This window comes from Culex pipiens, unplaced genomic scaffold (assembly GCF_016801865.2).
Source record: "Culex pipiens pallens isolate TS unplaced genomic scaffold, TS_CPP_V2 Cpp_Un0002, whole genome shotgun sequence".
NCBI classification, from domain to species: Eukaryota; Metazoa; Arthropoda; class Insecta; order Diptera; family Culicidae; genus Culex; species Culex pipiens.
Window position 1 is genome coordinate 298,667 of NW_026292819.1, and position 27,752 is coordinate 326,418.

The window sequence follows — 27,752 nt, forward strand, 5'->3', positions numbered from 1 at the left end:
TATTGAATTTTAATGAATAAATTTGATATTTTCTTAAGCAAACATTAACCAGGAACATAAATACAAATATGATTTGAAATCGAAAATGTACTACATATTACTGTGGCAAGCTTCAAAAGTCATATTTTCATGAGTATAAATAAAGATAAAATTTTATAAAATGTTTTCTGTAGAAAATGCACTTAAAAGTAGCAATAAAACTCGAGTCTTCCAATTCAGAATTCTGAAAACACCGTCACAAACATTTATTTTTGATTGAACAAAAATTAAATAGTATTTTAACTAAAAAAAATCTAATAGGAACTTTCTTTCCAAACTATTTTAACAAAAATCAAGACATATATATTTTTTTATGATGAGATTGAAGATGAGAGTCTGATAAACTTTTAAAATATTGCTAATTCCTTGATCATTTAATACAAAAAAAAACTGAAAAATCATTTCATACTAATGAAAAGTATTTCTCCTAAAGCTAGCAACGGTAATTTGCGGTATAATTTCGAGTATAAAACATGTTTTGTATCCATGCAACTAGTTAGTGTTTGATTAAGGAAATATGATATTTATTCATAAAAATCTCGTAATACCCTATCAATCTCAAACCTGTAGAAATTTCGGTTGTATCAGCTAATTTCAAGCTGAATCAGAGCAGACCGGTGTTATTTGTATACAACAATTATGTAATAACCTATTTGTTCTTGTAAAAATAATATTTCAATTCGGTTTTATTATTTTATTATTTGAATAAATCCCACATATTCAAAAATTCGGTTAAAACTAAATCTCCAAAATGTTTACCGGTTTGCAACCTTCTACAAAGTTGTTTCTTGTCTTATTTTGCACATTTTGGTCAGTAAAATACACATGAAACACATCATTTGACAAGTTTCCTGGACTGTTATTTAAAAGTTTCCAATAAATGATCAAGGATTTTAAAAGAAAAAAAATCAAATAGAGATATCTCAGAAATTTCCCGATGAAACATTTCGCTCTTAGAAGCATTGGAAAGCTGAGAAAATTTCCTGTAAGACACTTTTGAAAGTAGTGATGACTATTTTTTCTCCTTAAGGTTGCCCAGAAAACACGCCGTGTATCCTTACCTACAACTTTGCTGAAAACACCGAATTGATCAAAAAAATCCTCCAAAAGATATGGGTTTTTGAATTATCATGTATCATTTTTGTATGGACAAACTAATTATATGGACCAACTAATGATGCGAAATGGCTTCTTTGGGCATACCAAAGGCACCGAACAAGTTTTAGGCGGATTAAAAAAATACAAAGATAGAAATTGATAAAAAAGAGCGATTAACGTAGAGAATTGCTATTAATACAATTAAAACAAAAATCTTATCGGAAAATTGTTCTAATTTTTATTTGTGAGTTTCAAGGTAGTAAAATATTAATCAAATGTCATATTTCAAAATCAAAGACACTGAGTAAAATCAAAATCTGGTCCACTTTGCTCCATTTTCCTTTCTTTATCATATTAAGTACACAACACACACCCTCTTTTAAAAACACTTGCAAGTCGCACGCGCGTGCAAGTTACACATGAACACAAAACTACAAACACAGCGTGGATTCGACGTGGAAAACTCGAGGAAACTTGAGCTGCTGTGCCAAATAGAAAGGTGGTGACGAAATGCGATCTCACCCGCCGGAAAACATGGCGCAAAAGTCAACAAATCTTCAAAAACTCTTCTGGCCCCCTCTACACGGTACATGAGAAGTCGGTGTTGATGAAACCCTCTGTGGGAGGGTTGCTGTTTGTTTTTTTTTTTTTTGGTAAATCCAGGAAAAATATGAAAAAGCTTTAAGTTGACATCTAAATTAAGTTTGTTAACTATTTACTCTTTTTCTCAATTTTCCTAAATTCTTGTAAGCGATGGAAGTTCTAAAAAAACTCAAGCAAAGATATAAACAATTGACTTTACCGAAGAGGACAACACTTGAAGTTAAAGTGGGTGCTTTATTGCGAGCTGCTCGCAAGGATAGGGTTGAAGTCTGATATGATTATTTATGCTCTGCCGGATGGTGCTGCTGTCACTGTAACAGCACACCCAGTGTCAAGTTTTTCCGAGATTTTAAGACTTGAAGCTTTACCTTACGGCTTAAAGGTGCTTGAAGATGAGTATTTCTGCGCAATGTTTTATTTGGAACTTAACAAATGAAAAATCCAGCCTCACAATGACTCTCATTGGACAACCCTACACCCACTTTCAACAAATTAGCACACTTGGTTTGTCACCACGTGTCCGTGTTCGTAGTCCTCCTGCGCAGATCGGACCCGTTATCGAGGGCATAAATTTTGTATGATAATTATGTAGCAACCCTCTCCCGGCAGAACATCCCACACACACATGGCTCACTGGAGAAGGACGACGCAGGGGGCTTTCGGGCGAGGTCTGGGGGAACATGCGAAAGGGTCACGGAAAATTATTCAACAATTATTCGGGATAAAATTGATTGCATTTGTGGCAAACAACCACATAACCGGGTTCTGGTTTCGCTGTTTCCGGTCAATTGAACAACGACGGCGCTGGGAACTTTCCCGACCCTTCCCGTTACCACCCACAACAAACGTCATAAATTGTGGCCGTGCTACTTCTTGCCATTGTCGCTGGTGGATCCCCTCCCCCCCCTTTTCCCCCAAAGCGGCAGAAGCTTGATGGCTTAATTCCAAGTCATCGGTTACAACACGCCGTAGATTTAGGATCGTGGAGAAACCCTCGTCCCTTGGGGACATGTCGAAGATTAATTCGTTGGGATTAATAATCCTGTAGCGAATATTAGCTAACTGGTCAGCACGGAAATCCCGCGAAAGGCTCGCCGGGGATTCATGTCCACTGACGGGCAATTAATTACACGCGCGAAACTTCCGCCTTCGGTTAGGGCGGCTTAGTGGCCGTCCTTTGGTTGCACCGTGGATGCAGAGCGTGTGGTTAAGGTGGGAAAACGCAGCGACCGAAACCGCAGTCAGTACCGGGAGGGTGGTCAGGATACTTGGTGGGTGCAGGTGGGAACATTGAATAAAGCTTAAAATTGAGTACACCAACATATATTTTTTCTGATCATTCTAAATTAATGTGGATGCATAAACTAGAAGGTTCCAAGAATGCAAGAATTTTTGCGGTTCGTTTCTGGGCAATTTTCGAGAATTTTCCATACCAACTTTTCATTGTATTTTTAATTGATATTAAACATTGTCCATCGATTTCCTTTTTCCAAATTAACCATTTTGCATCGTTAGTTTCTTCCATACAAATTTGAAAGCTATCCATTAAAAAGTGCTATGAAAACATTCGAAATTCTGTATCTTGAGAAGGGACTTTATGATCGATTTGCAATTTTCTGAAAAAAATGTACAGTCATCCCACTTAGTTGGAACGGTTTACAGATCGGCCGATGGTAAAAAAAATCATAGAAAATCGATAGTTGAACATAATGATTTGCCTTTACCTTCATGTGAAAGCTTTTTTTGGTATCTTTCGATTGATGTATAGACCGGCTGTAAATTTTTACGTTTTATGTAATATTTTGGATGAAAAACATTTAATATTTTAGTAAGTTTTTTTTTATTTTTATCTTACTCTTGGTGACACCGTTATTTATAAGCAATAACTGTTCCGACATAGGTTATGATGTAACACACAGCTGTAAGGAACTCCAAAACTCTGTTATGTACCTCAAAAGAACTTATGAGCAACTCTCTACGAAATCGGCCGATTTCGACCATTTTTATTTTTTGTGTTTTTTTTTATTTGACTCAAACTTTGTGGGGGCCTTCCCTATGACCAAATAAGCTATTTTACGTCATTGGTTCACCCATACAAGTCTCCATACAATTTTGGCAACTGTCCATACAAAAATGGTATGTAAATATTCAAACAGCTGTAACTTTTGAGTGAATTTTCTGATCAATTTGGTGTCTTCGGCAAAGTTGTAGGTATTGTTGAGGACTTTTGAGAAAAAAAAGGTACACGGAAAAAAAAATTTTTATCAACTTTTTTTCACTAAAACTCAATTTCCCAAAATACGTATTTTTTGATTTTCGAGATTTTTTGATATGTTTTAGGGGACAAAAATCTGCAACTTTTGAGCCATAGAGAAACATGGGCGTAATATTCAATATTTGGCCCTTTTCAAATGTTAGTCTTTTTTTAAAAAAAATCAAAATATTTTTTTCGAAGAGATCGAAAAATTTCACGAATGTTTCATGCATTAACATTGAAAATCGGACCATTAATTGCTGAGATATCGTCATTAGAAAATGGTGGGCTGTTTGGGTGAGACTTCAATTTTCGTGTTTCTTTTTCTTTAAGCCGCTGTATCTCAGCAACCAAAGGTCCAATCTTCAATGTCTCTTAGACAATTTTATAGCAAATTTTCTGAACTTTTCAAAAAAAATATTTTTAGAAATGGTCACTCATGGTCACTATTTTTAAAAATTGAAAAACTGCAAATATTTCGCTAAAATCAAACTTTCGGTGGCTATATCTTGTAAACGGAGCCCTTAATTAAAAAATCTGTAAAGTACTTTTCGATTGCAAATTCAATTTTGCATTAAAAAATAATGTCAAATTTGTTTTTGCATGAAACTTCGATTTTTTCCAAAAATCACTATTTTTTCAAAAATTCATAACTCGGCGGCAGATTTTTTGACCATGTTTCTCTATGGCTCAAAAGTTGCGGATTTTTGTCCCCTAAAACATATCAAAAAATCTCGAAAATCAAAAAAATACGTATTTTGGGAAATTGAGTTTTAGTGAAAAAAAAAGTTGATAAAAAAATCTGCAAATTTTTTTTCCGTGTACCTATTTTTTCTCAAAAGTCCTCAACAATACCTACAACTTTGCCGAAGACACCAAATTGATCAGAAAATTCACTCAAAAGTTACAGCTGTTTGAATATTTACATACCATTTTTTGTATGGACAGCTGCCAAAATTGTATGGAGACTTGTATGGGTGAACCAATGACACAAAATAGCATATTTGGTCATAGGGAAGGCCCCCACAAAGTTTGAGCCAAATAAAAAAATACAAATAAAATCCATTTCCGGTTTTGGTAGAGAATTGCTCTTATTGTATCTTAATAATTAACTAATAAAACCGAATTTAAATTGAAAAAAACATTGAACCATGAAAACCATGAATTCGGAACACTTTTTTTCGTACCGATGTAAACAAACCTTGGTTTTCTTCACACACTGAAATCAATAAAACTCAAGCTAAGTTATGTTTTATGAATGGTCTGATAACTTTTTTTGTGAAAATAACAGTTAAATTTAGGATAATGGACACAATTTTGGAACAGGCAATTAGGAGACAGTGTTTTGCTGCTCTGGATAAAATAGTCTTGAAATGAAGTTTTTTTTTGTCTAAAAAGTACTACTTTTACTAGTAGAATGTCCAGATAATGTCCAAATGAATGTCCTAAAAATAGTAGGGTCGACAGAAACGCTGCATTTGGCATGCTATTGACAAATTATCACAAAAGTGTAAGTCACGATTAGATCTAATCAGAAAAAAAATAAACTCTTTAAAATTCAATAATTTTTTGTCACAAAAACTCAATTTTTAAATCTTCATTCACTCCGATTTATTTTTCATTTTTTTTTAATGTTTAGTAAACAAAAAGTGCCAACTTTTGAACGTTTTGTTTTTGGCCAAGTTATGATACTTTGAGAAAAATATTATTTAAATAGGAGTAATAATATACCCATTTGCATCACACTAAGTTTCTGGACATATTATTGTAACTTTCTGACATTCTAAACATTCTACCCAATCGACCCGCATTTTTATATCGAAGATAACTTGGAAGCCATTGGCCAGATTTTCAATGTTAAATAAAATGAAATATTTAAAATCCAAAATTCATTACAGTTACAGTCCAGACTCGATTGTCCGAAGGGCCTGGAAAAATTTCACTTCGGATAATCGAAACTTCGGACAATCGAATGAAGTAAAAAAAAATGTTTCGTTGTCTAATTTTTGATTGTCGAGCTCAAGTTTTACCATTTAACTACGCTAAAATGATTTTGAGTTTTCAAACCTAAGATGGCGGCCAAAATGGCGGTGATCTTATATAGAAAAAATGCATTTTATTTTTTAAATAGCCAATCAACAACTGAAATTTAACTAAAATGATGTCACAGAACTCGAATTTTATGTTTAAAATTAGAAAATCAAAAAACGCAAAAAAATTGATTCGATTATCCAAAGTCACATACAAACCTTCGGATAATCGAAACTTCGGAAAATCGAGGCTTCGGATTATCAAGTCTGAACTGTACTTCAAAAGTCAAATTTCATGACTTACACCATTTTCATGTTAAAGCATTTTTAAACATGTTCAGCTTTTTGCAATTAAAAAAAAATCGGCTGAGAAAATTTCCAATGTTTTTCATTTATTGATGGTGAGCCTTTATTTTCAAACTCGCGATAGCTTTGAAACTATTGTTTCGATGTTCAATGTTGTTCACAAATGTTTTTTGTGCCATTGTCTGCTATATTTTAAAAATGAAATAAAAATTCAGCCTAACATTTAAAATTGTTAGTGCACGGAGAAAAAAGAGTTCTTAAAATCGTGAACAAGCGTTCATGAAAATGGGAACCTCGAACAAAGTGTTCAAATTCCATGGTACGATTTTGAAAAACGTACCATGAAATTTGAACACTTTGTTCGTGGTTCTCATTTTCATGAACGCTTGTTCACGATTTTGGGAACTCTTTTTTCTCCGTGTGTTTGTAAAGATTACTTTTGATTCTAAAACTTCTAAATTATGTATTGAGAAGGAAGCAGAAATGTTCATTAAATTCATTTTGCAAAATTGTGTGGCACCTAGCATGAAAAATCTAATCATGGAATATGACCTTGACCTGATCAAAACTATAAACTATCAACTTATCGTGTTAAAAAGGAATGCATTGCCAAAGTTGCATCAGCAAAAAATTACGAAAATAAAAATCGAATCGATTCCGATTGAGTTTAATTTTCTCTTTATTAACTTTTTGTCAGTGAGCTAGATAATATGTTTAAGAATAACATTGACAGATTAAGTTGACATGAAAAAATAATCATGCCAAAATTCTGTTTTTCATGGCAAATAACTTTTTTCTTGCTTCTTTATTTGATGCTCTATTTCATGAAATCACTACTCAAAATTTTCAAATATTTTAAGCGAGATGTATCAAACTACTACTCAAACTACTAACTCAAATGTATCAAACTATCAAGTGCAAATCGTCATTCTAATGTTAAATTGTCTGGTCGTTACGATAAAAATATTTTCAGATTTTTAAAATCTGACCTAACATTTGAAAATGGCTAAAAATGTTTTTATAGCGGAATTGGGGTTAAATGGACCCTAGATGATATTTGCGGTGCAAGTGGTTATTTTTACTGGATTTCTGGGACATTTTCACATAAGTAAAGTGCATTTTGGATGGCCGCATGAAGCCTCCACACTAAATACAGACTGATTTTTAAGAAAAAAATTTGGTCATGGTAAATGAAAACGTAAAAAACATCTCCATTTTGGTCTTGGCCGGAAGGAATGTCTCGCTTTCAAACGATAAGAATAGACTTCGTTAAAAAAATACCAAACATAAAATTGTTTATTTTAATCCCATCATATCCCACAAATATGCAAATTCTTTTCCAAGTTATGACATAAATATTTTCTTAAACAAACCATGACATGAAATTAAAGGGCGAGCTGATTTGTTCAATATAAACAGTAACTTAAAATGAATAAATTCAAATTAGGTTGTCTTATTTATTTATAATTTTGATAATTTCCCAAACATTTGGGAAAAAAGTTAGGCAAATGTTTACTTTTGCTTGAATTTCGAGAAACCCCGAAAAAATATTTTTTTCGGGAAATCCCGGAAATAATAGTTATTCAATAAGGGTAATAGTTATTCAATAAGGGTACTCAGTCTTCAATGTAGTCTATGTTTAACTTAAAAAATGATGCATTGATAGTGCACCGTGTCGAACAATGAGATCTAGCCAGCATATATATTTGTTGTAATTGTCTAATTCTGTATGTCAAGTGTCAACATAAGTACGTAAAGCAATTAATGGCTTAGTTACTAGTTAAGATCATTTAACTTGAAGCAAATATGCAAGCTTTGAAATGTTTTTTACAGTTCCATGAATGAAAGTAGAATTTGGAGAATGATTTTATATTTTTTTTTTTTTATATATTTTAAGGCGGGCATTTGACCACTTTGAATTGAATTTGAGTTTCAAGCGTTTTTATTTTGACTCAAATTCCCGAGCAGACGGAAATAACTTGGGAAGGTCAGTTTTTGATATTGTGAGAAGATCGAAATATGTTATTGGGATGATCGGATTAGTTGTTAAAATAACAAAAATCAATAACAAAGATTTGTTCGAAGAATAACTTAAACTGTTATTATTTTGTTATTGCAATAACAAACCAATAACACAGAAGGAATCATGAAGGAATAACAAGATTTGTTATTTTGTGCGGAGAGGTGGAGCAGCATAATAACAAAAAATGTTATTGAACTGGTATGTCTCCATAACGAAAAAAGTTATTGTTTTGGTTTATTTGTAATTTGCAAATAAACCTGCAGTTGCCATAACTCCTCTGTACTAGTCAGGGCTGCAGAGCCGGGTACCTCCAAGCGACTTTGAATCCATACTTTGAAGACAACTCCGACTCTGGATGCAGGATATGACGACAACGACGACTTCAGCTCTCCAAAAATTCCCGACTTCACAGATTCCGACTCCAAGTAAAAGTTGCTGAAAATTAGATGAATCCGATGCAGTCTCCGAGGTCTCACTCCAGCTCGAACTTCAACGTCAGCTCCGACTTCCTGGCTCTGTGAAAATAATAACAGTTTTTGTTATTCACACTTCAAAAATTCTCAATAAATAAATCAATTCCATTAGGGAATATAACAAAATAAAAAAAAGAACTCTCAAAAGTTAATTTTATCGGATTAATTTTAGCTTGAAACTCCATTTATTGGTGAAATAAATGACCCCGATGAAATTGGTCAAAATTATTTCATAGTTCTAGCCAATTTTAGCAAAGTCCCTAAGTCCCCCTATCAAATAATTAAAAAAATCAACTTTCAAAATTTCAACTTTTTATTATAATTTTAGCTTAAGGACCCCATTTCATGGCAAAAATAATGACCCCAACGAAATTGGTAAAAATTAACCCATAGTTCTAACCAATTTTAGCAAAGTCCCTTAGGGGGTATATCAAATAATTAAAAAAAATCAACTTTCAAAATTTCAACTTTTTAGATCAATTTTAGCTTAAGGACCCCATTTCATGGCCAAAATAATGACCCCGACGAAATTGGTCAAAATTTTCGCATATTTCTAGCCAATTTTAGCAAAGTCCCTTAGGGGGTATATCAAATAATTAAAAAAATCAACTTTCAAAATTTCAACTTTTTAGAATAATTTTAGCTTAAGGACCCCATTTCATGGCCAAAATAATGACCCTGACGAAATTGGTCAAAATTATCCCATAGTTCTAACCAATTTTAGCAAAGTCCCTTAGGGGGTATATCAAATAATTAAAAAAAATCAACTTTCAAAATTTCAACTTTTTAGATCAATTTTAGCTTAAGGACCCCATTTCATGGCCAAAATAATGACCCCGACGAAATTGGTCAAAATTTTCGCATATTTCTAGCCAATTTTAGCAAAGTCCCTTAGGGGGTATATCAAATAATTAAAAAAATCAACTTTCAAAATTTCAACTTTTTAGAATAATTTTAGCTTAAGGACCCCATTTCATGGCCAAAATAATGACCCTGACGAAATTGGTCAAAATTATCCCATAGTTCTAACCAATTTTAGCAAAGTCCCTTAGGGGGTATATCAAATAATTAAAAAAAATCAACTTTCAAAATTTCAACTTTTTAGAATAATTTTAGCTTAAGGACCCCATTTCATGGCCAAAATAATGACCCCGACGAAATTGGTCAAAATTTTCGCATATTTCTAGCCAATTTTAGCAAAGTCCCTTAGGGGGTATATCAAATAATTAAAAAAATCAACTTTCAAAATTTCAAATTTTTAGAATAATTTTAGCTTAAGGACCCCATTTCATGGCCAAAATAATGACCCCGACGAAATTAGACAAAATTATCCCAAAGATCTAAACATATTTAACAAAAGAAAAAATAATAACAGATTGTGTTATGGACACTTAGAAACTTTTCCATTTGTGCGATTTATGGTAATTTTCCCGGGCAGACGGTAATAACAAAATTAATAATATTTCAATAACAAATCCTGTTAAAATAACAAAAAATGTTATTATTTTATCCTGAAGTTCAACTTCAAGAAGAAAAAATAATAACAGTTTCTGATAAAATAACAAATTTTTTTATTGAAGTGATATTATATTGAAAATGTTTAATAACACGCTAATAAGAGGAAATGTTATACATTTCAAAAACTCTCCTAATAACAAAATTTGTTATTCGTTCGTTATACTGACTTGGAAATAAAATTACCATAAATCGCACAAATGGAAAAGTTTCTAAGTGTCCATAACAAAATCTGTTATTATTTTTTCTTTTGTTAAATATGTTTAGATCTTTGGGATAATTTTGACCAATTTCGTCGGGGTCATTATTTTGGCCATGAAATGGGGTCCTTAAGCTAAAATTATTCTAAAAAGTTGAAATTTTGAAATTTGATTTTTTTAATTATTTGATATACATTCTAAAGGACTGTTTAAAATGGTTAGAACTATAGGATAATTTTGACCAATTTCGTCGGGTCATTATTTTGGCCATGAAACGGGGTCCTCAAGCTAAAATTATTCTAAAAAGTTGAAATTTTGAAATTTGATTTTTTTAATTATTTGATATACTTTCTAAAGGACTTTGTTTAAAATGGTTAGAACTATGGGATAATTTTGACCAATTTCGTCAGAGTCATTATTTTGGCCATGAAATGGGGTCCTTAAGCTAAAACTATTCTAAAAAGTTGAAATGTTGAAAGTTGATTTTTTTAATTATTTGATGTACCCCCTAAGAGACCTTGCTAAAAATGGCTAGAACTATGGGATAATTTTGATCAATTTCGTCGGGGTCATTTATTTCACCATGAAATGGGGTTTCAAGCTAAAATTAATCCGATAAAATTAACTTTTGAGAGTTCTTTTTTTTAATTATGTTATTTTCCCTAACGGAATTGATTTATTTATTGAGAATTTTTGAAGCGTGAATAACAAAAACTGTTATTATTTTCACAGAGCCAGGAAGTCGGAGCTGACGTTGAAGTTCGAGCTGGAGTGAGACCTCGGAGACTGCATCGGATTCATCTAATTTTCAGCAACTTTTACTTGGAGTCAAAATCTGTGAAGTCGGATATTTTTGGAGATCTGCAGTCGTCGTTGATGTCATATCCTGCATCAAGAGTCGGAGTTGTCTTCAAAGTATGGATTCAAAGTCGCTTGGAGGTACCCGACTCTGCAGCCCTGACTAGTACAGAGGAGTTATGGCAACTGCAGGTTTATTTGCAAATTACAAATAAACCAAAACAATAACTTTTTTTGTTATGGAGACATACCAGTTCAATAACATTTTTTGTTATTATGCTGCTCCACCTCTCCGCACAAAATAACAAATCTTGTTATTCCTTCATGATTCCTTCTGTGTTATTGGTTTGTTATTGCAATAACAACATAATAACAGTTTAAGTTATTCTTCGAACAAATCTTTGTTATTGATTTTTGTTATTTTAACAACTAATCCGATCATCCCAATAACATATTTCGATCTTCTCACAATATCAAAAACTGACCTTCCCAAGTTATTTCCGTCTGCTCGGGTTATTTCTAAGTCAGTATACCGAACGAATAACAAATTTTGTTATTAGGAGAGTTTTTGAAATGTATAACATTTCCTCTTATTAGCGTGTTATTAAACATTTTCAATATAATATCACTTCAATACCAAATTTTGTTATTTTATCAGAAACTGTTATTATTTTTTCTTCTTGAAGTTGAACTTCAGGATAAAATAATAACACTTTTTGTTATTTTAACAGGATTTGTTATTGAAATATTATTAATTTTGTTATTACCGTCTGCCCGGGTTGTTATTTTAACAACTAATCCGATCATCCCAATAACAGTTTAAGGTATTCTTCCATAACAAAAAATATTATTCTCAAGTTGTTCTGGCTTTCAATCAATATCAGAGCGATAACAAATTTTGTTATGATAACATAAACTGTTATTGAACTCTTATGCAAAAATGGATTTTGCAAGAATATTCCATAACATTTTCTAATATTTTAACAGTATTTGTTATTGAAATGGCATGAATTTAGTTATTAACGTCTGATCGGGTTCAGACGATCTAATTTTATTTAATAGCACAAATAGCCATGTGCTCAGAGAAACCTTTTTGAAAAATATGTTTTCACTATTTAAATGAAGGCAAAGGCTGTCAGCGATATTATGGTATAATATAATATCAATTACCGGGGACCAGCCGGGATTTTATCCTTTCACCTTCTGTTGAGAGACAGAATCCGCAGCCATCAGTGATGCACCATGTCATCTCTGATGTGAGTGAATGTCTGGTGACTATGTTAGGGCGGGTCAAGGTTCTGGCCAGGTAGAAATATAAAAAAAGATTGATGATTGTAGTCATGTCTAAATGACCCTAGTCAATATAGTTTCTATTGTATGAATTGAATGACGTTATATACACTCGTTTTCGGTACATTTTACTTGCATCATTCCATCCCTTTCCTGTCAGTTTGTGGTTTTCATAAAATTATAAAACATGCATTCCCCCAACCAAGAAACGCTCAATTAGCCAGCCACTGCAAAAAGGGGAAAAGAGTGAGTGGAAAGCGGTGAATTTTCCATCCCCTCCTCTTTCATCGCCTTATTGGTCGATTGTGGTCCCCATCAAACCATCATCAGGGCTTTGACGGCTGGAGTAAAGCAAAAAAAAAACCTCTTTTTTCCAGCCCGGCAATTTTCTTGTCTCTTGTCTTCCCCCGTCCTGTTCTGCACGCGATGGCAAACGTGACGACGGTAATGGAATGTCTGTCAAGAGGGTAATTGAAGATGCATTTGAGAAAGAAGGAGCTCTGGGTGGGGAAAAACCTCCCGTAAAGAGTTGAATTGCGTAATCTGCGGCTTGTTTCAACTTGCTGAAGCTTTTAGCCGCTAATTGCCGATTCATGTGCAGACGGTAATTGCGTTGAATGTGGTGTGGCTGGTCTTGCGGTTTAATTTAAATCCTGTTCAAGGGAATGAGTTGAAGCTGCCTCCCTATTTGCTAAAAAATCTTCGTAGATATAAAAATAAAATAGAAAATAAATTGCTTCTTTCAAACATTAAAAAAGCAAGGACACAACTCATCAAAAACAGCAATCTTCATAATCGCATTGATTAGAACAAGAACGCTGTAAACAATGCTCGTTAATTTGCATTCCTCAAAATTTTTCATGCAAAGCTTGTCGTCTCAAGACCCGGGTTTTCTCAACCAACCAAAATATAACTCATATGGGAAATCCTGATTCATGTCGTTTCCCTCCCCCTCACAATCTGTCCTTCCTTCAAAATGTTTTCTCTTCAGAGCCCTCCTTCTTTTCCGCGCAGCCACGAATCCATGAAGAGCGTGTGCATGATTTTCAACTAAATGGAAATGAAGAGGCGAATTGTTTCTGTATAAAATATAAATAAACTTTAGAAAATTACGAGCGCGTCTTGTTTGGAGCTTTTGTTAACCCCTCCTTCTCACAAAATAAGGAGGAAAAAAGCTCTCGTTGTTGTCATCACGTCTTCATATTCCCTTTAGAGGCCACCCTTTATGAGCTTGTGTTTGAAGGCGGGGTTGGTTTCCACTTGCAGCCACGCGACCAGCAAAGTCAAGTCAAAGTTCGCTCCTCCACCCACCGCCAGTTTTGTCCTTTTCATTGTTCTGTTGCCTTGGGTTGATTTTAGGAGAGGTTGTGGAACCTTTGTTAATTTTTATGTATTAAAGTCTTCTTGTCTTCTTGTCTTCTTGTCTTCTTGTCTTCTTGTCTTCTTGTCTTCTTGGCTTCTTGTCTTCTTGTCTTCTTGTCTTCTTGTCTTCTTGTCTTCTTGTCTTCTTGTCTTCTTGTCTTCTTGTCTTCTTGTCTTCTTGTCTTCTTGTCTTCTTGTCTTCTTGTCTTCTTGTCTTCTTGTCTTCTTGTCTTCTTGTCTTCTTGTCTTCTTGTCTTCTTGTCTTCTTGTCTTCTTGTCTTCTTGTCCCTGTCTTCTTTTCTTCTTGACTTCTTGTCTTCTTGTCTCCTTGTATCGTTTTCTCGTTGTCTAATTGTCTCGTTGTCTCGTTGTCTCGTTGTCTCGTTGTCTCGTTGTCTCGTTGTCTCGTTGTCTCGTTGTCTCGTTGTCTCGTTGTCTCGTTGTCTCGTTGTCTCGTTGTCTCGTTGTCTCGTTGTCTCGTTGTCTCGTTGTCTCGTTGTCTCGTTGTCTCGTTGTCTCGTTGTCTCCCTGACTCATTGTCTCCTTGTCTTCTTGTCTCTTTGTTACCTAGTCACCTTTTCTTTTTTCCCCATTTCTTATTTTTCTCTTTTGTTCTTTTTATACTATTTTTATTTTTTTCTCTCTCTTTGGCAAATATTTTTTTGTAAAATTTCTGCAATTTTCTACCCCAAACTCTCCTGCAAAACTTGCTGTCTCGTGCTTTATTGCACGGAGTGTGGGACAGCCAAGGAAGATAAATAAATTTTCCTCCGAGGACCAACACAACCAACTGGCGGCAGCGAAAAGCTCATATGAGTGAGTGCTCGGAAGATAACCGGCGGCGGGGAGCGGTCCCTCGACGATAGATGGCGGAGAGGCCGCTGATTGTGACTTTTTGACATCGCTTGCACCATTTTATTCGTTTACTGCTGATGACAACCAACGGATTGGTGGGGTCAAGTAAGGGGGGAAGAAAATTAATTGAGAAAGAGAACTTTGACCAACATTATTTAGAATTACGAAAGAACGCATAAAATTTTATTTTTTATGAGATTTTTTAAACAAATACCACAATCTAAAAATAAATGTTTTACTATTTGATAATCATCAAAGTAAACATTAAATACAGAATTAAGTTTAAAAAAACAGAGCTCATTTTAGAGCCACTCAAAAGACGATCCCCAGCAAGAGCAAGATGTCGTTTCAGATTTTGCTTGAGCGCTTTCTCAGGACAATCTAAATTCATAGCAAAATTATGATTCTATCTGTCGACGTTTGCCCTCCCACTGCCGTTGGTGACACAGTCGAATTTCGAGAACAATCCATTTGCTTCATTTGATTCATTCGATTCATTTGTTTCATTTGATTAATTTGATTAATTTGATTAATTTGATTAATTTGATTAATTTGATTAATTTGATTAATTTGATTAATTTGATTAATTTGATTAATTTGATTAATTTGATTAATTTGATTAATTTGATTAATTTGATTAATTTGATTCATTTGATTCATTTGATTCATTTGATTCATTTGATTCATTTGATTCATTTGATTCATTTGATTCATTTGATTCATTTGATTCATTTGATTCATTTGATTCATTTGATTCATTTGATTCATTTGATTCATTTGATTCATTTGATTCATTTGATTCATTTGATTCATTTGATTCATTTGATTCATTTGATTCATTTGATTCATTTGATTCATTTGATTCATTTGATTCATTTGATTCATTTGATTCATTTGATTCATTTGATTCATTTGATTCATTTGATTCATTTGATTCATTTGATTCATTTGATTCATTTGATTCATTTGATTCATTTGATTCATTTGATTCATTTGATTCATTTGATTCATTTGATTCATTTGATTCATTTGATTCATTTGATTCATTTGATTCATTTGATTCATTTGATTCATTTGATTCATTTGATTCATTTGATTCATTTGATTCATTTGATTCATTTGATTCATTTGATTCATTTGATTCATTTGATTCATTTGATTCATTTGATTCATTTGATTCATTTAATTCATTTGATTCATTTGATTCATTTGATTCATTTGATTCATTTGATTCATTTGATTCATTTGATTCATTTGATTCATTTGATTCATTTGATTCATTTGATTCATTTGATTCATTTGATTCATTTAATTCATTTGATTCATTTGATTCATTTGATTCATTTGATTCATTTGATTCATTTGATTCATTTGATTCATTTGATTCATTTGATTCATTTGATTTATTTGATTAATTTGATTTATTTATTCATTTGATTCATTTGATCAATTTTATTCATTTGATCAATTTGATTCATTTGATTTATTTGATTTATTTTATTCATTTGATTCGTTTGATTTATCTTTTATGGATTTATGTCCAAATTTTCAACCTCATTTTCCAACTGTTCCTTGTTTTTCCTTTCTGCAAACGAAAATGTAACGCGATCTCTGCTCGAGATTTGTACTCAACATGAGTGTTGTTTTCCCGGAGGCATCCTTCGCAACCCCAGCCAGTTCGAAATGAAAATTAGCATGCCACTTTTAACCCTGTGCGTGCACGTGTGTTGTTGCTCTGAACGAACTCAAACTAGGTCGTACGAGAATTGCGTACTTTGTCTTCTTCTTTCGAGAGCGTTGATGTAATCGCTGCAGGAATTTCAATAAACCCGTTTCGTTTTTTTTTTTTTTCGATGACAATTGCTGGGAATGAGAATTTGCGCCTCGAGAAGGGGATTTATTTCAGAAATTAAAATTCCACCAAAGAGGAAGTCGCTTTCAGCATTCCTAACCAACGCGCTTTAAGCAGCAGCAGCACTAACCGGCCCTTAATCATGCATCACAATCTGAAAATTAAATTGAAAAATGAAATCTCTGCTTTCCAATTTGCGTATCATCCCCAAAACGAAATCAACATTGAGTTTTTCAACATTTTTTTTTTTTGCTTATTTTTTCACAGAACGGTGGCGCCAAGGACGGTCTCGACATGAACGTGGGCCCCGCCTGGCAGAAGGGCTACACCGGCAAGGGCGTCGTCGTGTCCATCCTCGACGACGGCATCCAGCGGAACCACCCGGACCTGCAGCAGAACTACGTAAGTGTGGACGAAACTTTGTTTTTTTTTTTGGGTTTCATTAAAACTGGAGCAGTTTATTTTTTTAAATTTGATTCCTGTGAAAATACGAGTACCAGTACAATTGAAACATAATACCACCCCTTTTTATTTTCACCGCAACCCAACCTATGATTATTTTCTAGTTCAAAATAATGTATTGATTTCACCTGTGTGTGTTTGAAAAATAGCAGGATTTTTTAAGGTTTCTCAAATTGAATAATTTTTTTCATTAGAATGGAACTGACCAACACTTTCGAGGAAAATTGGTTATCGCTCCTAAAAATACTTGTAGGAAATTCAATATCTAAATTTCCATTTCAAAAGGGAAAAGCATTAAATTACATGTTTTATCGTTGCAATTCATGCTACCTCAAAACAAAAATTAATAAAACTTCTGTAGATAATTAGAAAACTTGTTTTCAAACTTTTCCATAATTTCTGCAACGAGAAATACCCAATAAAGCTACGAATTGATTAAATTGATTGAGTTCTGTCAGTTTGATTAGTGTGTGTGATGCCTACAGCGAAAACTTCAAAAGCACTTTCCCCGCTGGCAGTCACCCTTTTCTCAAAGGAAGCTGAGTGAATTTCCTGTTCCGGAGCTGCAGCACCGACACTGTGCTTTAATCTGTACGGCCAGACTGCCGATCTGCGCTTCAATCTTCAGTCCATGGAATGTCCCTGCAAAAGGGCAAACCTGCGGAGACGGAGAGGAGTTTTCCGGAGTGCTATAATTAAATTTTCATCCTCCGAAGTGGCAGTGGCATCATGAAGACCATGCTAGGAAGTAGGAGTGGGGGGTTGAGGTGAAAAAGCTCAATAACTGGGAGCTTCCGGACGAGTAAATCCCGCTGATGGGCGAAGGAAATTCATCTCCCCCCTTTGAACGGGAAACTCTCGCCGTGGACTCAGTCTCAACTCAACTCAGTCTGTGATGGTTGGCAGGTTGCCAATGGTGGCCCGCCACGCCGCACTGGGTGGAAAACCTGGTAAGCCGTTGGCCAGCGGTGTTGAAATACAAAAATACAAAAATACAAAAATACAAAAATACAAAAATACAAAAATACAAAAATACAAAAATACAAAAATACAAAAATACAAAAATACAAAAATACAAAAATACAAAAATACAAAAATACAAAAATACAAAAATACAAAAATACAAAAATACAAAAATACAAAAATACAAAAATACAAAAATACAAAAATACAAAAATACAAAAATACAAAAATACAAAAATACAAAAATACAAAAATACAAAAATACAAAAATACAAAAATACAAAAATACAAAAATACAAAAATACAAAAATACAAAAATACAAAAATACAAAAATACAAAAATACAAAAATACAAAAATACAAAAATACAAAAATACAAAAATACAAAAATACAAAAATACAAAAATACAAAAATACAAAAATACAAAAATACAAAAATACAAAAATACAAAAATACAAAAATACAAAAATACAAAAATACAAAAATACAAAAATACAAAAATACAAAAATACAAAAATACAAAAATACAAAAATACAAAAATACAAAAATACAAAAATACAAAAATACAAAAATACAAAAATACAAAAATACAAAAATACAAAAATACAAAAATACAAAAATACAAAAATACAAAAATACAAAAATACAAAAATACAAAAATACAAAAATACAAAAATACAAAAATACAAAAATACAAAAATACAAAAATACAAAAATACAAAAATACAAAAATACAAAAATACAAAAATACAAAAATACAAAAATACAAAAATACAAAAATACAAAAATACAAAAATACAAAAATACAAAAATACAAAAATACAAAAATACAAAAATACAAAAATACAAAAATACAAAAATACAAAAATACAAAAATACAAAAATACAAAAATACAAAAATACAAAAATACAAAAATACAAAAATACAAAAATACAAAAATACAAAAATACAAAAATACAAAAATACAAAAATACAAAAATACAAAAATACAAAAATACAAAAATACAAAAATACAAAAATACAAAAATACAAAAATACAAAAATACAAAAATACAAAAATACAAAAATATAAAAATACAAAAATACAAAAATACAAAAATACAAAAATACAAAAATACAAAAATACAAAAATACAAAAATACAAAAATACAAAAATACAAAAATACAAAAATACAAAAATACAAAAATACAAAAATACAAAAATACAAAAATACAAAAATACAAAAATACAAAAATGCAAAACCAAATAAATTGAATCCATCCCACATTCATAAAGTTCAACCCTTTTAAGGGTGGGCAGCACCACCCAAAGTTGCGTCGCGACGCGCGTCATTATCGTTTCTCATTAGTGACGCGCCGCTCTGTTTTGATGTCGCAAATCAAAGAAAATATTTTATTACCCGGGCAACTCACTCCCTTGCTTTATGTCGTTCTGCGCAGTAACAGAAGGGTTGGGGATGAAGTTTTTTCCGGGAAAAAACTTGCCCGATAGCATCACCATCATCATCATTGCGTCGTCGTTGGACAGGATAGTATCCAATATCATAAAATTTTCGCTTCGATGTCGCCAGTCATAATCATCATCACCATCACACGGTATCTCTTCGTCGCATCTTCTTGGAAGAGGCGATGTCGACTGGTGTCTTTGGCGTTGAGTCTTACGTATTGCGTCTTTGAGGAAAATTACCGTGAAAAGGTTTAAGAGTTTTGAAAATTAATTCAACTTTTTTTTGTACTGCTACTGTTAAAATACTAAAAATGTATAACGTAATACAATTTGCACAAGACTCAAAACAAACCCACTCCACGGTATCGGCAAGGCAGCACAAAGTTCGCAGACGGGGTGTTGATCGAATTTCGTTTACAAGCAAGTTTAGCGCGAGACGAGCTCGGAAGTTGATTACAGCTTCTGGTGCAACTGCACTTCCCTTCAGGGTGAAAATAATTGAAATATGACCCGCAACCGGTGGCGAGGTCGTCATCGTCGATGCACCATCGTTGTCACAAACAATGCTCTTTCAAAGGAAAACGCTTTTTTTTTTGCTGCTTCTTTGAAGAAAACTATAATCAACTTTTGAAATTGAACTCGATGCAATTTCCTTTGTGATTGAGTTACCTCTTTGTTATCTTTTATGTTGAATGTCACTGACTTTTATTAAAATAAAAATCAGCTTCAAATGACCTTATGTCAAAAATCACAATCAGATTTCATCATCTTAAATCGCTCGATTAAACTCCCCAGAATGCCACAACACCAGCGTTAACTGAAGTGTGTGAAAACAACGCCGAAAAAGTGTAATTAAACGAAAACGACTCGAAAACAACCATCCGCCACATCATCAACTTTGGCAACAACGTCGCGTGCCTAATTTAAACTTGACTCAATTCCAGCGAAGATCCTCTGCCACACATGCGACTGCGAAAGCACTTTTTTACGAGCTTTCCTCCGCAGCGTCAAAGCTCAAACCACACGCACACTCACTCAATTTAAATCGGCAGGTGCTAAATTAACGTTAATCCCCTCGCCTTTCCACGCACCCTTTCACTTACCTACTCGGAAATCAGAAACGCTTCTTTTGAGCGCAGAATTTTTAATTACTCCTGGGAAATGTGCTCCTCAACCACATTTTCCGCGGAATGACACTTGTGGAAAGGGGGTGGAGTTGAGGCGGGGAAGGTTTACTACAGGTTCACTTGAGATAATTTGAAATGGGACAAATTTACGGTGGAGTTGAAATGATTTTGTTTGTGTTTAAAAAATTAAAAATGCATATCTTTGTAGAAAAATATTTTTTGAAAGTTTATCTCGCCCCTTTGGCTTCATCCATAAAGTACGTCACGCTAAAATCAGCTAAAATTTACCCCCCTCCTCCCCTTAGTCACGCTTTTCCTATACTTATAACACGCTTGTTCAGACCCCCCCTCCCCCCCTAGAGCGTGACATACTTTATGGATGACGCCTTTCTGCAAAACCGGTAAGAAAAATTTAAAGGAATTTTATTTATTTTTTTTCGATAAAATATAATCAATTTTTTAAATTATAAATATAAAATTTTTAAAAGACTTATCAATACTTATTTTGAAAGTTTTCAAATGAGCGATTTTTTGTCAATTGGCTGATTTCTTGCATTTTTTTTTTTGCTTTTTTTACGCCCGCGCAAGGCTCCATAAAATTTTGACAGCTGTTCATTCAATATTCGAATATTTGAAAATCTGTATCTTTTGACGGAATGTTCTGATCGGTTTGGTGTCTTTGGCAAAGTTGTAGGCATTGATGTTACAGAATATATTTGATACATAAAAAATAATTGTCGATTTTTTGTTAACATGTTTTTTTTAACAAATATTCAATTTTCCAAAATCCATTTTTTATATGATTTGGTATGATAATATTTCTAATGAAATGGTGAAAAAAATCCAATAAAATTGCCGAAGGGACATTCAAGATTGAACCTCAATTTGCTGAAATACAGCGAAAAAACGAAGTAAAATAATACAATAATTGAAGTTTTCTGAGTCTCATCGAAACAGCCTTTTATTTGTTAGAATCAATATTTCTGAAACTAATGTTCCCATTGGAAATAATGAAAATATATAAAAAATTTGTGATCTTTACAAAAAACTTTTTTTTGTGCAGTTTTGGAATTACAATTTAAACATGTTATATTTTTATTGGAATATTCAAAGTTGTTAATTGATAGAATTATCGTCGATAATATTATCGTCTGACGATAACGTTAATCTATCGTTATCGATATCGTTATTCGGTTATTATATCGGCGATAATTTTATCGCCGATAATGGAAGATAACTCATTTTTAAAATCTTTCTAAAATCTTTTGATTCTGCTTTATCATGTTAAATTTCCATTGCTTTCAGTTTCACTAACATTTTTTTTTAAATCTGGTAAGTTTCAAAGTAAACTTATTAACAAAATACTGTTTTTTTCGAAAATACTCAAATTTTCATAATTTGCAATATGGGTATCAAACGAAGCTTTTTCACTGATTAGAGTTTTTTTTTAAATACTCAAACTTTCACAAAATACCGAAGTTTTTCGGAAATACTAAAAAATTAAAAATATTCAATATAAGTATCAAACGAAGCGATATTTGGTATACTTTTTCACTATATTAGAGTTTTTTTGAAATTACTATTTTTTTTACAAATTACCGTATTATTCCGAAAATACTCAAAATTTCATAATTTGCAATAAGGATATCAAACAAAGCCAAATTTGGTATGGCTTTTCAATTTTTAGAATACTGAAATTTTCACTTGTTACCGTATTTATTCTAAAATACTCAAATTTTCAAAATTTGCAATATGGCAATATTCCAATGTTTTCACCAAATACCGTTTTTTCGGTAATTGGGAACTGTTACAAAATTTGCCACATGGATATCAAAAAAATTGAAAATTCGTCTGCTCTTTTCATTTTTTTGATTTTATTTTTAAATACGGAAATTTTCACAAATTACCGTATTTTTCGAAAATACTCATATTTTCTGATAATGCGATATGGGTATCAAACGAAGCGAAATTTTGCATGCTTTATACATACATTTCAATTGTGAATGCTTCATGTACAATTTTGCGTTGTTTGATTACCGCAAATTGCATATTGAAAAACAGTTGATTTTTTTTTCGAAAAATATGGTATTTTGCGAAAAAATATATTTTCCAAAAAGAGCTTAAAAATGTAAAAAAAACATACCGAATTTCGCTTCGTTTCATACTCATATTGCAAATTGTGAAAATTTGAGTACTTTCGAAAAATAATATATTCTTAGTGAAAGCAATGAAAATTTAACAATATATGGTTGAATTAATTGATCTAAGATTGCATTTAAAAATGAGTATTCGTCCAATATCTACGAAAAGATAATCACCGATAGAATTACCAATGGAATAGAACAATCGTTATCGTTATCGAGCCTCGATGTTTTTATCGTTAACAAACTTGGTAATAGTATTTGATTTTTTTCTGAAATAAAGACTAACTTATTTAAAAACCTGCAAGAAAATTTTTGAAGACTGGTACAAATATTGTTGATTGAATTGTTTGAAGTTTCGATAACTAGATCAAAAGTTATGTATAAAAATGTGTTTCCACATATATCCGGATCTCATTTATATGCATGTGAACGATGTCCGGATCCATCATTCGATCCATTGTTGGTTAGGTAATCGAGAGATCTTTCCAATGTGTCATTAACATAGAAGATCTGGCAACCCTGTCTCGAGTTATGACCACTTAAGTGATATTTATGTACTTTTTTGAAGCTGGATCTCAATTAAATGTATGCAAACGATGTCCGGATCCATCAACCGACCCATTGTTGATAAGGTAATCGAGAGACCTTTAAAACGAGCTTATAACATTGAAGATCTGGCAACTCTGTCTCGAGTTATGACCACTTAAGTTATATTTATGTACTTTTTTGAAGCTGGATCTCAATTAAATGTATGCAAATAATGTCCGGATCCATCATCCAACCCATTGTTGATAAGGTAATCGGGAGACCTTTCCAATACGTCCACTACATTGAAGATCTGGCAACCCTGTCTCGAGTTATGACCACTTAAGTGATATTTATGTATTTTTTTGAAGCCGGATCTCAATTAAATCAAGTTATATCTGTGTACTTATTTTTCTGGATCTAAAAAAATAGCTAAAATATGTATTCAAACCCTTCATATTACCTTTTGTTGGTAAAAAGTGAGGAAGGCATCAGCCACATAGGTGGATTAAGTTATTTTTCTCACAAGAATTAATAAGGCGCAGTCAATCTTGTTTATAATCAGGATACTTTTGGGATTGATTTATTGGAGAAGCCATCGAATATTGAGGAAATTTTAGAAACTTGTAAACATTGGAAATTTGAAACAATTTAGGCTTGTAAAGATTTTTTGAGATCCTCACTGAGGAATAGGTGAAAAATCACCCTGAAAATTGTGTGTGTGAAAATTTTCGTGAAAAAATGCGCCAATTTCGGTCGGTTTGTTGTCATTCGAACCGTTTTAGAGTCCCATAATTCCCTGAAGAAAATCATACCAGTAAGAAAAGAACTTCAAAAGTTATGCCTTAAAAACAATTTGACCAAGGGTTGTAACATGAGTGGTCAGACAAAATCAACATCGTCGCGTAAATTATAGAAAAGGTATTTTGAAGACCTTTTCGATGAGCCCGAAAGATTGAAAATATATTAAAAAAAAACTTATCTTGGAATTTTGTTAAAACTCCACATTTTTGTTATGTTAAATTTTCCAAGGAATTCTATTATAATAACTTCATACATAGGCTTTTTGGTCCCAAGACCTTAAAGCTGTTTTGAAGGTGTTTGAAAAAGACATTTTCAAACGTTAAGCTAGATTTTCAAACTACAAACTACTTTTCTTAAAAATCCAGCTAATCACAATGATGGCAAGGAAATATGATTTATAGAAAAAACAGGATCTTGAGAAAATCTATGAAAGTTGAAATTTTTTGGAGCACCAAATCAATGCGTAAGTCACTCAAATGGCTAAACAAAATATAGGGTGCATCGCCCAAGGAGCCCCCACACGTTTTTTTAATCGTGTTGTTTTCGTGGAGAATTGCTGTAAAGATAGAACTTTGGGATTCATCCTAAAGTATGCCATATAAAAATCGGCCAAAATTCGTTGACTCCAAAGAGTTTTATTGAATTTATAAATTTGTGACCTTTTCCTCATTATGCCAATGGTGTAAATTTGTAGCTTTTGGTATGAAATCTTCAAATACACATTCCCACTCCCGCACAACATTATTCCACTCTTTCGTCCCCACAAACGCTGAATACTGATTAAGAACCGGGATTAAACGGCCTTGCTCGCTCGAAGTTTCATCTTCACAGAACGTGGCACACACAGGCATCTTTTTTACACCCCCATATTCCACGTGGAGATTGCGCTGCGCGCCAAAATCCCGGCAGGTTCCAGCCAATCCTGGCAACACTGCTGGCTGTATCTTACACATCGATTTTCATTAAATTAATGATGATAACACGGCGACAGCGACGAGAATACAAGAAAGTGACTGCCAAGACGACGACGACGACGAGGACGACGATGTCGTTGATGATGATGGCATAGATCAAAAGGTGTTTACAACGTTTTTACGCGAGCTCACACTTTTCCTGCGGCAAAAGAGGTGGGGAGGTTCTGGCACTATGTGCGTGATATGGGACGTGGGTTTTGGTGCAGATTTAACGGATGTGAAGGTAGCTGGTAAATATCTGCAGGGCTTTCGAGCAAGGATTATTTGTCTTTGCTAGGATGTAGGGATTTTCTCAAAGAGATCGATTCGGATTATGAATTTGATAGATCTTGGAAATCTAAAATTAACGACTTTCAACGATTTCACAGATTACCTCAATATCCACGAATAAATATTAACCTTCCAAAGAGTAGGTTAATCCGAAGTTGATCTCATCCATAAACCAACCGTTCCCAAGAATTCACCCCCTCCAAAGAATGACTCAAGTCTTCAACGGCGGTGCAATCACAAGACAGATTTTGAATCAAGACTATGATTAACACCATCTTCAGCGCCCGAGCTCGAGCTCCGGCCATCCGAAAACGATGCTAATCAAATATTTGCCCAACAATTCCTTCAATCAGCCGTCGGAGCTCGTGCTGCTGCAGTGATTGATTTCATTGCTTTCTAATCGGATCAGGATATCGAAGGAAGCTGCCCCGAGGAGGAGGTGGATGATGATGATGATGATTCCCTTCCTGGGAAAGCGGAAATCCTCGGCGCTCCGGACGACTTCAGGATATTCGTTTTGTTTTTCCTCGAAAATCAACTCCACGGCACGTTAAATGAGCTGGCAAGGGCACTGGTCATTAATATTTTATGATGCTCTGACCGGGGAATTCATAACTTGCTCAGCTTCCCGTTTGAAGGAGTCCGGGAATCACTCCAACTCGGCTCCGCTGAACAGGAACGTTATTAGAGTCTGGATGGTGGATATCGATTTTGACCTTCACGGATATTGGTCATGTTTATTACACGATAAACAAGCCATATACTGTCAGATTTTGAGTTGAATTTAAGATTGAATTATCAATTTAATCTTTGGTTCTTTTGGCTAAGTTCTTTAATTCTTTAGTTCTTTAGTTCTTTAGTTCTTTAGTTCTTTAGTTCTTTAGTTCTTTAGTTCTTTAGTTCTTTAGTTCTTTAGTTCTTTAGTTCTTTAGTTCTTTAGTTCTTTAGTTCTTTAGTTCTTTAGTTCTTTAGTTCTTTAGTTCTTTAGTTCTTTAGTTCTTTAGTTCTTTAGTTCTTTAGTTCTTTAGTTCTTTAGTTCTTTAGTTCTTTAGTTCTTTAATTCTTTAGTTCTTTAGTTCTTTAGTTCTTTAGTTCTTTAGTTCTTTAGTTCTTTAGTTCTTTAGTTCTTTAGTTCTTTAGTTCTTTAGTTCTTTAGTTCTTTAGTTCTTTAGTTCTTTAGTTCTTTAGTTCTTTAGTTCTTTAGTTCTTTAGTTCTTTAGTTCTTTAGTTCTTTAGTTCTTTAGTTCTTTAGTTCTTTAGTTCTTTAGTTCTTTAGTTCTTTAGTTCTTTAGTTCTTTAGTTCTTTAGTTCTTTAATTCTTTAGTTCTTTAGTTCTTTAGTTCTTTAGTTCTTTAGTTCTTTAGTTCTTTAGTTCTTTAGTTCTTTAGTTCTTTAGTTCTTTAGTTCTTTAGTTCTTTAGTTCTTTAGTTCTTTAGTTCTTTAGTTCTTTAGTTCTTTAGTTCTTTAGTTCTTTAGTTCTTTAGTTCTTTAGTTCTTTAGTTCTTTAGTTCTTTAGTTCTTTAGTTCTTTAGTTCTTTAGTTCTTTAGTTCTTTAGTTCTTTAGTTCTTTAGTTCTTTAGTTCTTTAGTTCTTTAGTTCTTTAGTTCTGTTTGTTCTGTTTGTTCTGTTTGTTCTGTTTGTTCTGTTTGTTCTGTTTGTTCTGTTTGTTCTGTTTGTTCTGTTTGTTCTGTTTGTTCTGTTTGTTCTGTTTGTTCTGTTTGTTCTGTTTGTTCTGTTTGTTCTGTTTGTTCTGTTTGTTCTGTTTGTTCTGTTTGTTCTGTTTGTTCTGTTTGTTCTGTTTGTTCTGTTTGTTCTGTTTGTTCTGTTTGTTCTGTTTGTTCTGTTTGTTCTGTTTGTTCTGTTTGTTCTGTTTGTTCTGTTTGTTCTGTTTGTTCTGTTTGTTCTGTTTGTTCTGTTTGTTCTGTTTGTTCTGTTTGTTCTGTTTGTTCTGTTTGTTCTGTTTGTTCTGTTTGTTCTGTTTGTTCTGTTTGTTCTGTTTGTTCTGTGTGTACTGTACAAACTTGACCAGTTATGTGTATCAAAGGATGTGTATCTTATCAAATCAACTGCTAATCCAGCAATCTAAACAACAAATCCAATGAATGACCTCCTAACGAGCGTCGAATGTTTTCCACCATGAATATCTAATTTTGCCCTTTTCCCTCTTCGGCGAGGAAAAATCATCCTTTCCAAGTTCTGTGCATGATTGATGGCAGGATAATGCGATGGCCATGCTGCGTGTATCCTTGTTATATCCTGTTGAGCCTGTTGCCCTCTTGACCAACAAGCCCTTCTTCTGGTTTGTTCGTTCATCCTCCTGGAACGAGAGTAGCCA

General features: G+C 33.2%; 1 protein-coding gene across 2 annotated transcripts in view; it reads left to right on the top strand.

Moving 5' to 3' along the window:
- The window catches only part of LOC120417435 (furin-like protease 2), a 128,375-nt gene that overhangs the window by 19,989 nt on the left and 80,634 nt on the right, over positions 1–27,752 (top strand). For both annotated transcript variants that reach the window (XM_052711337.1, XM_039579476.2), the window contains exon 3: positions 16,966–17,100. In XM_052711337.1, coding sequence (XP_052567297.1) covers positions 16,966–17,100 — 135 coding nt within the window. The remainder of the gene's footprint in view (positions 1–16,965; positions 17,101–27,752) is intronic.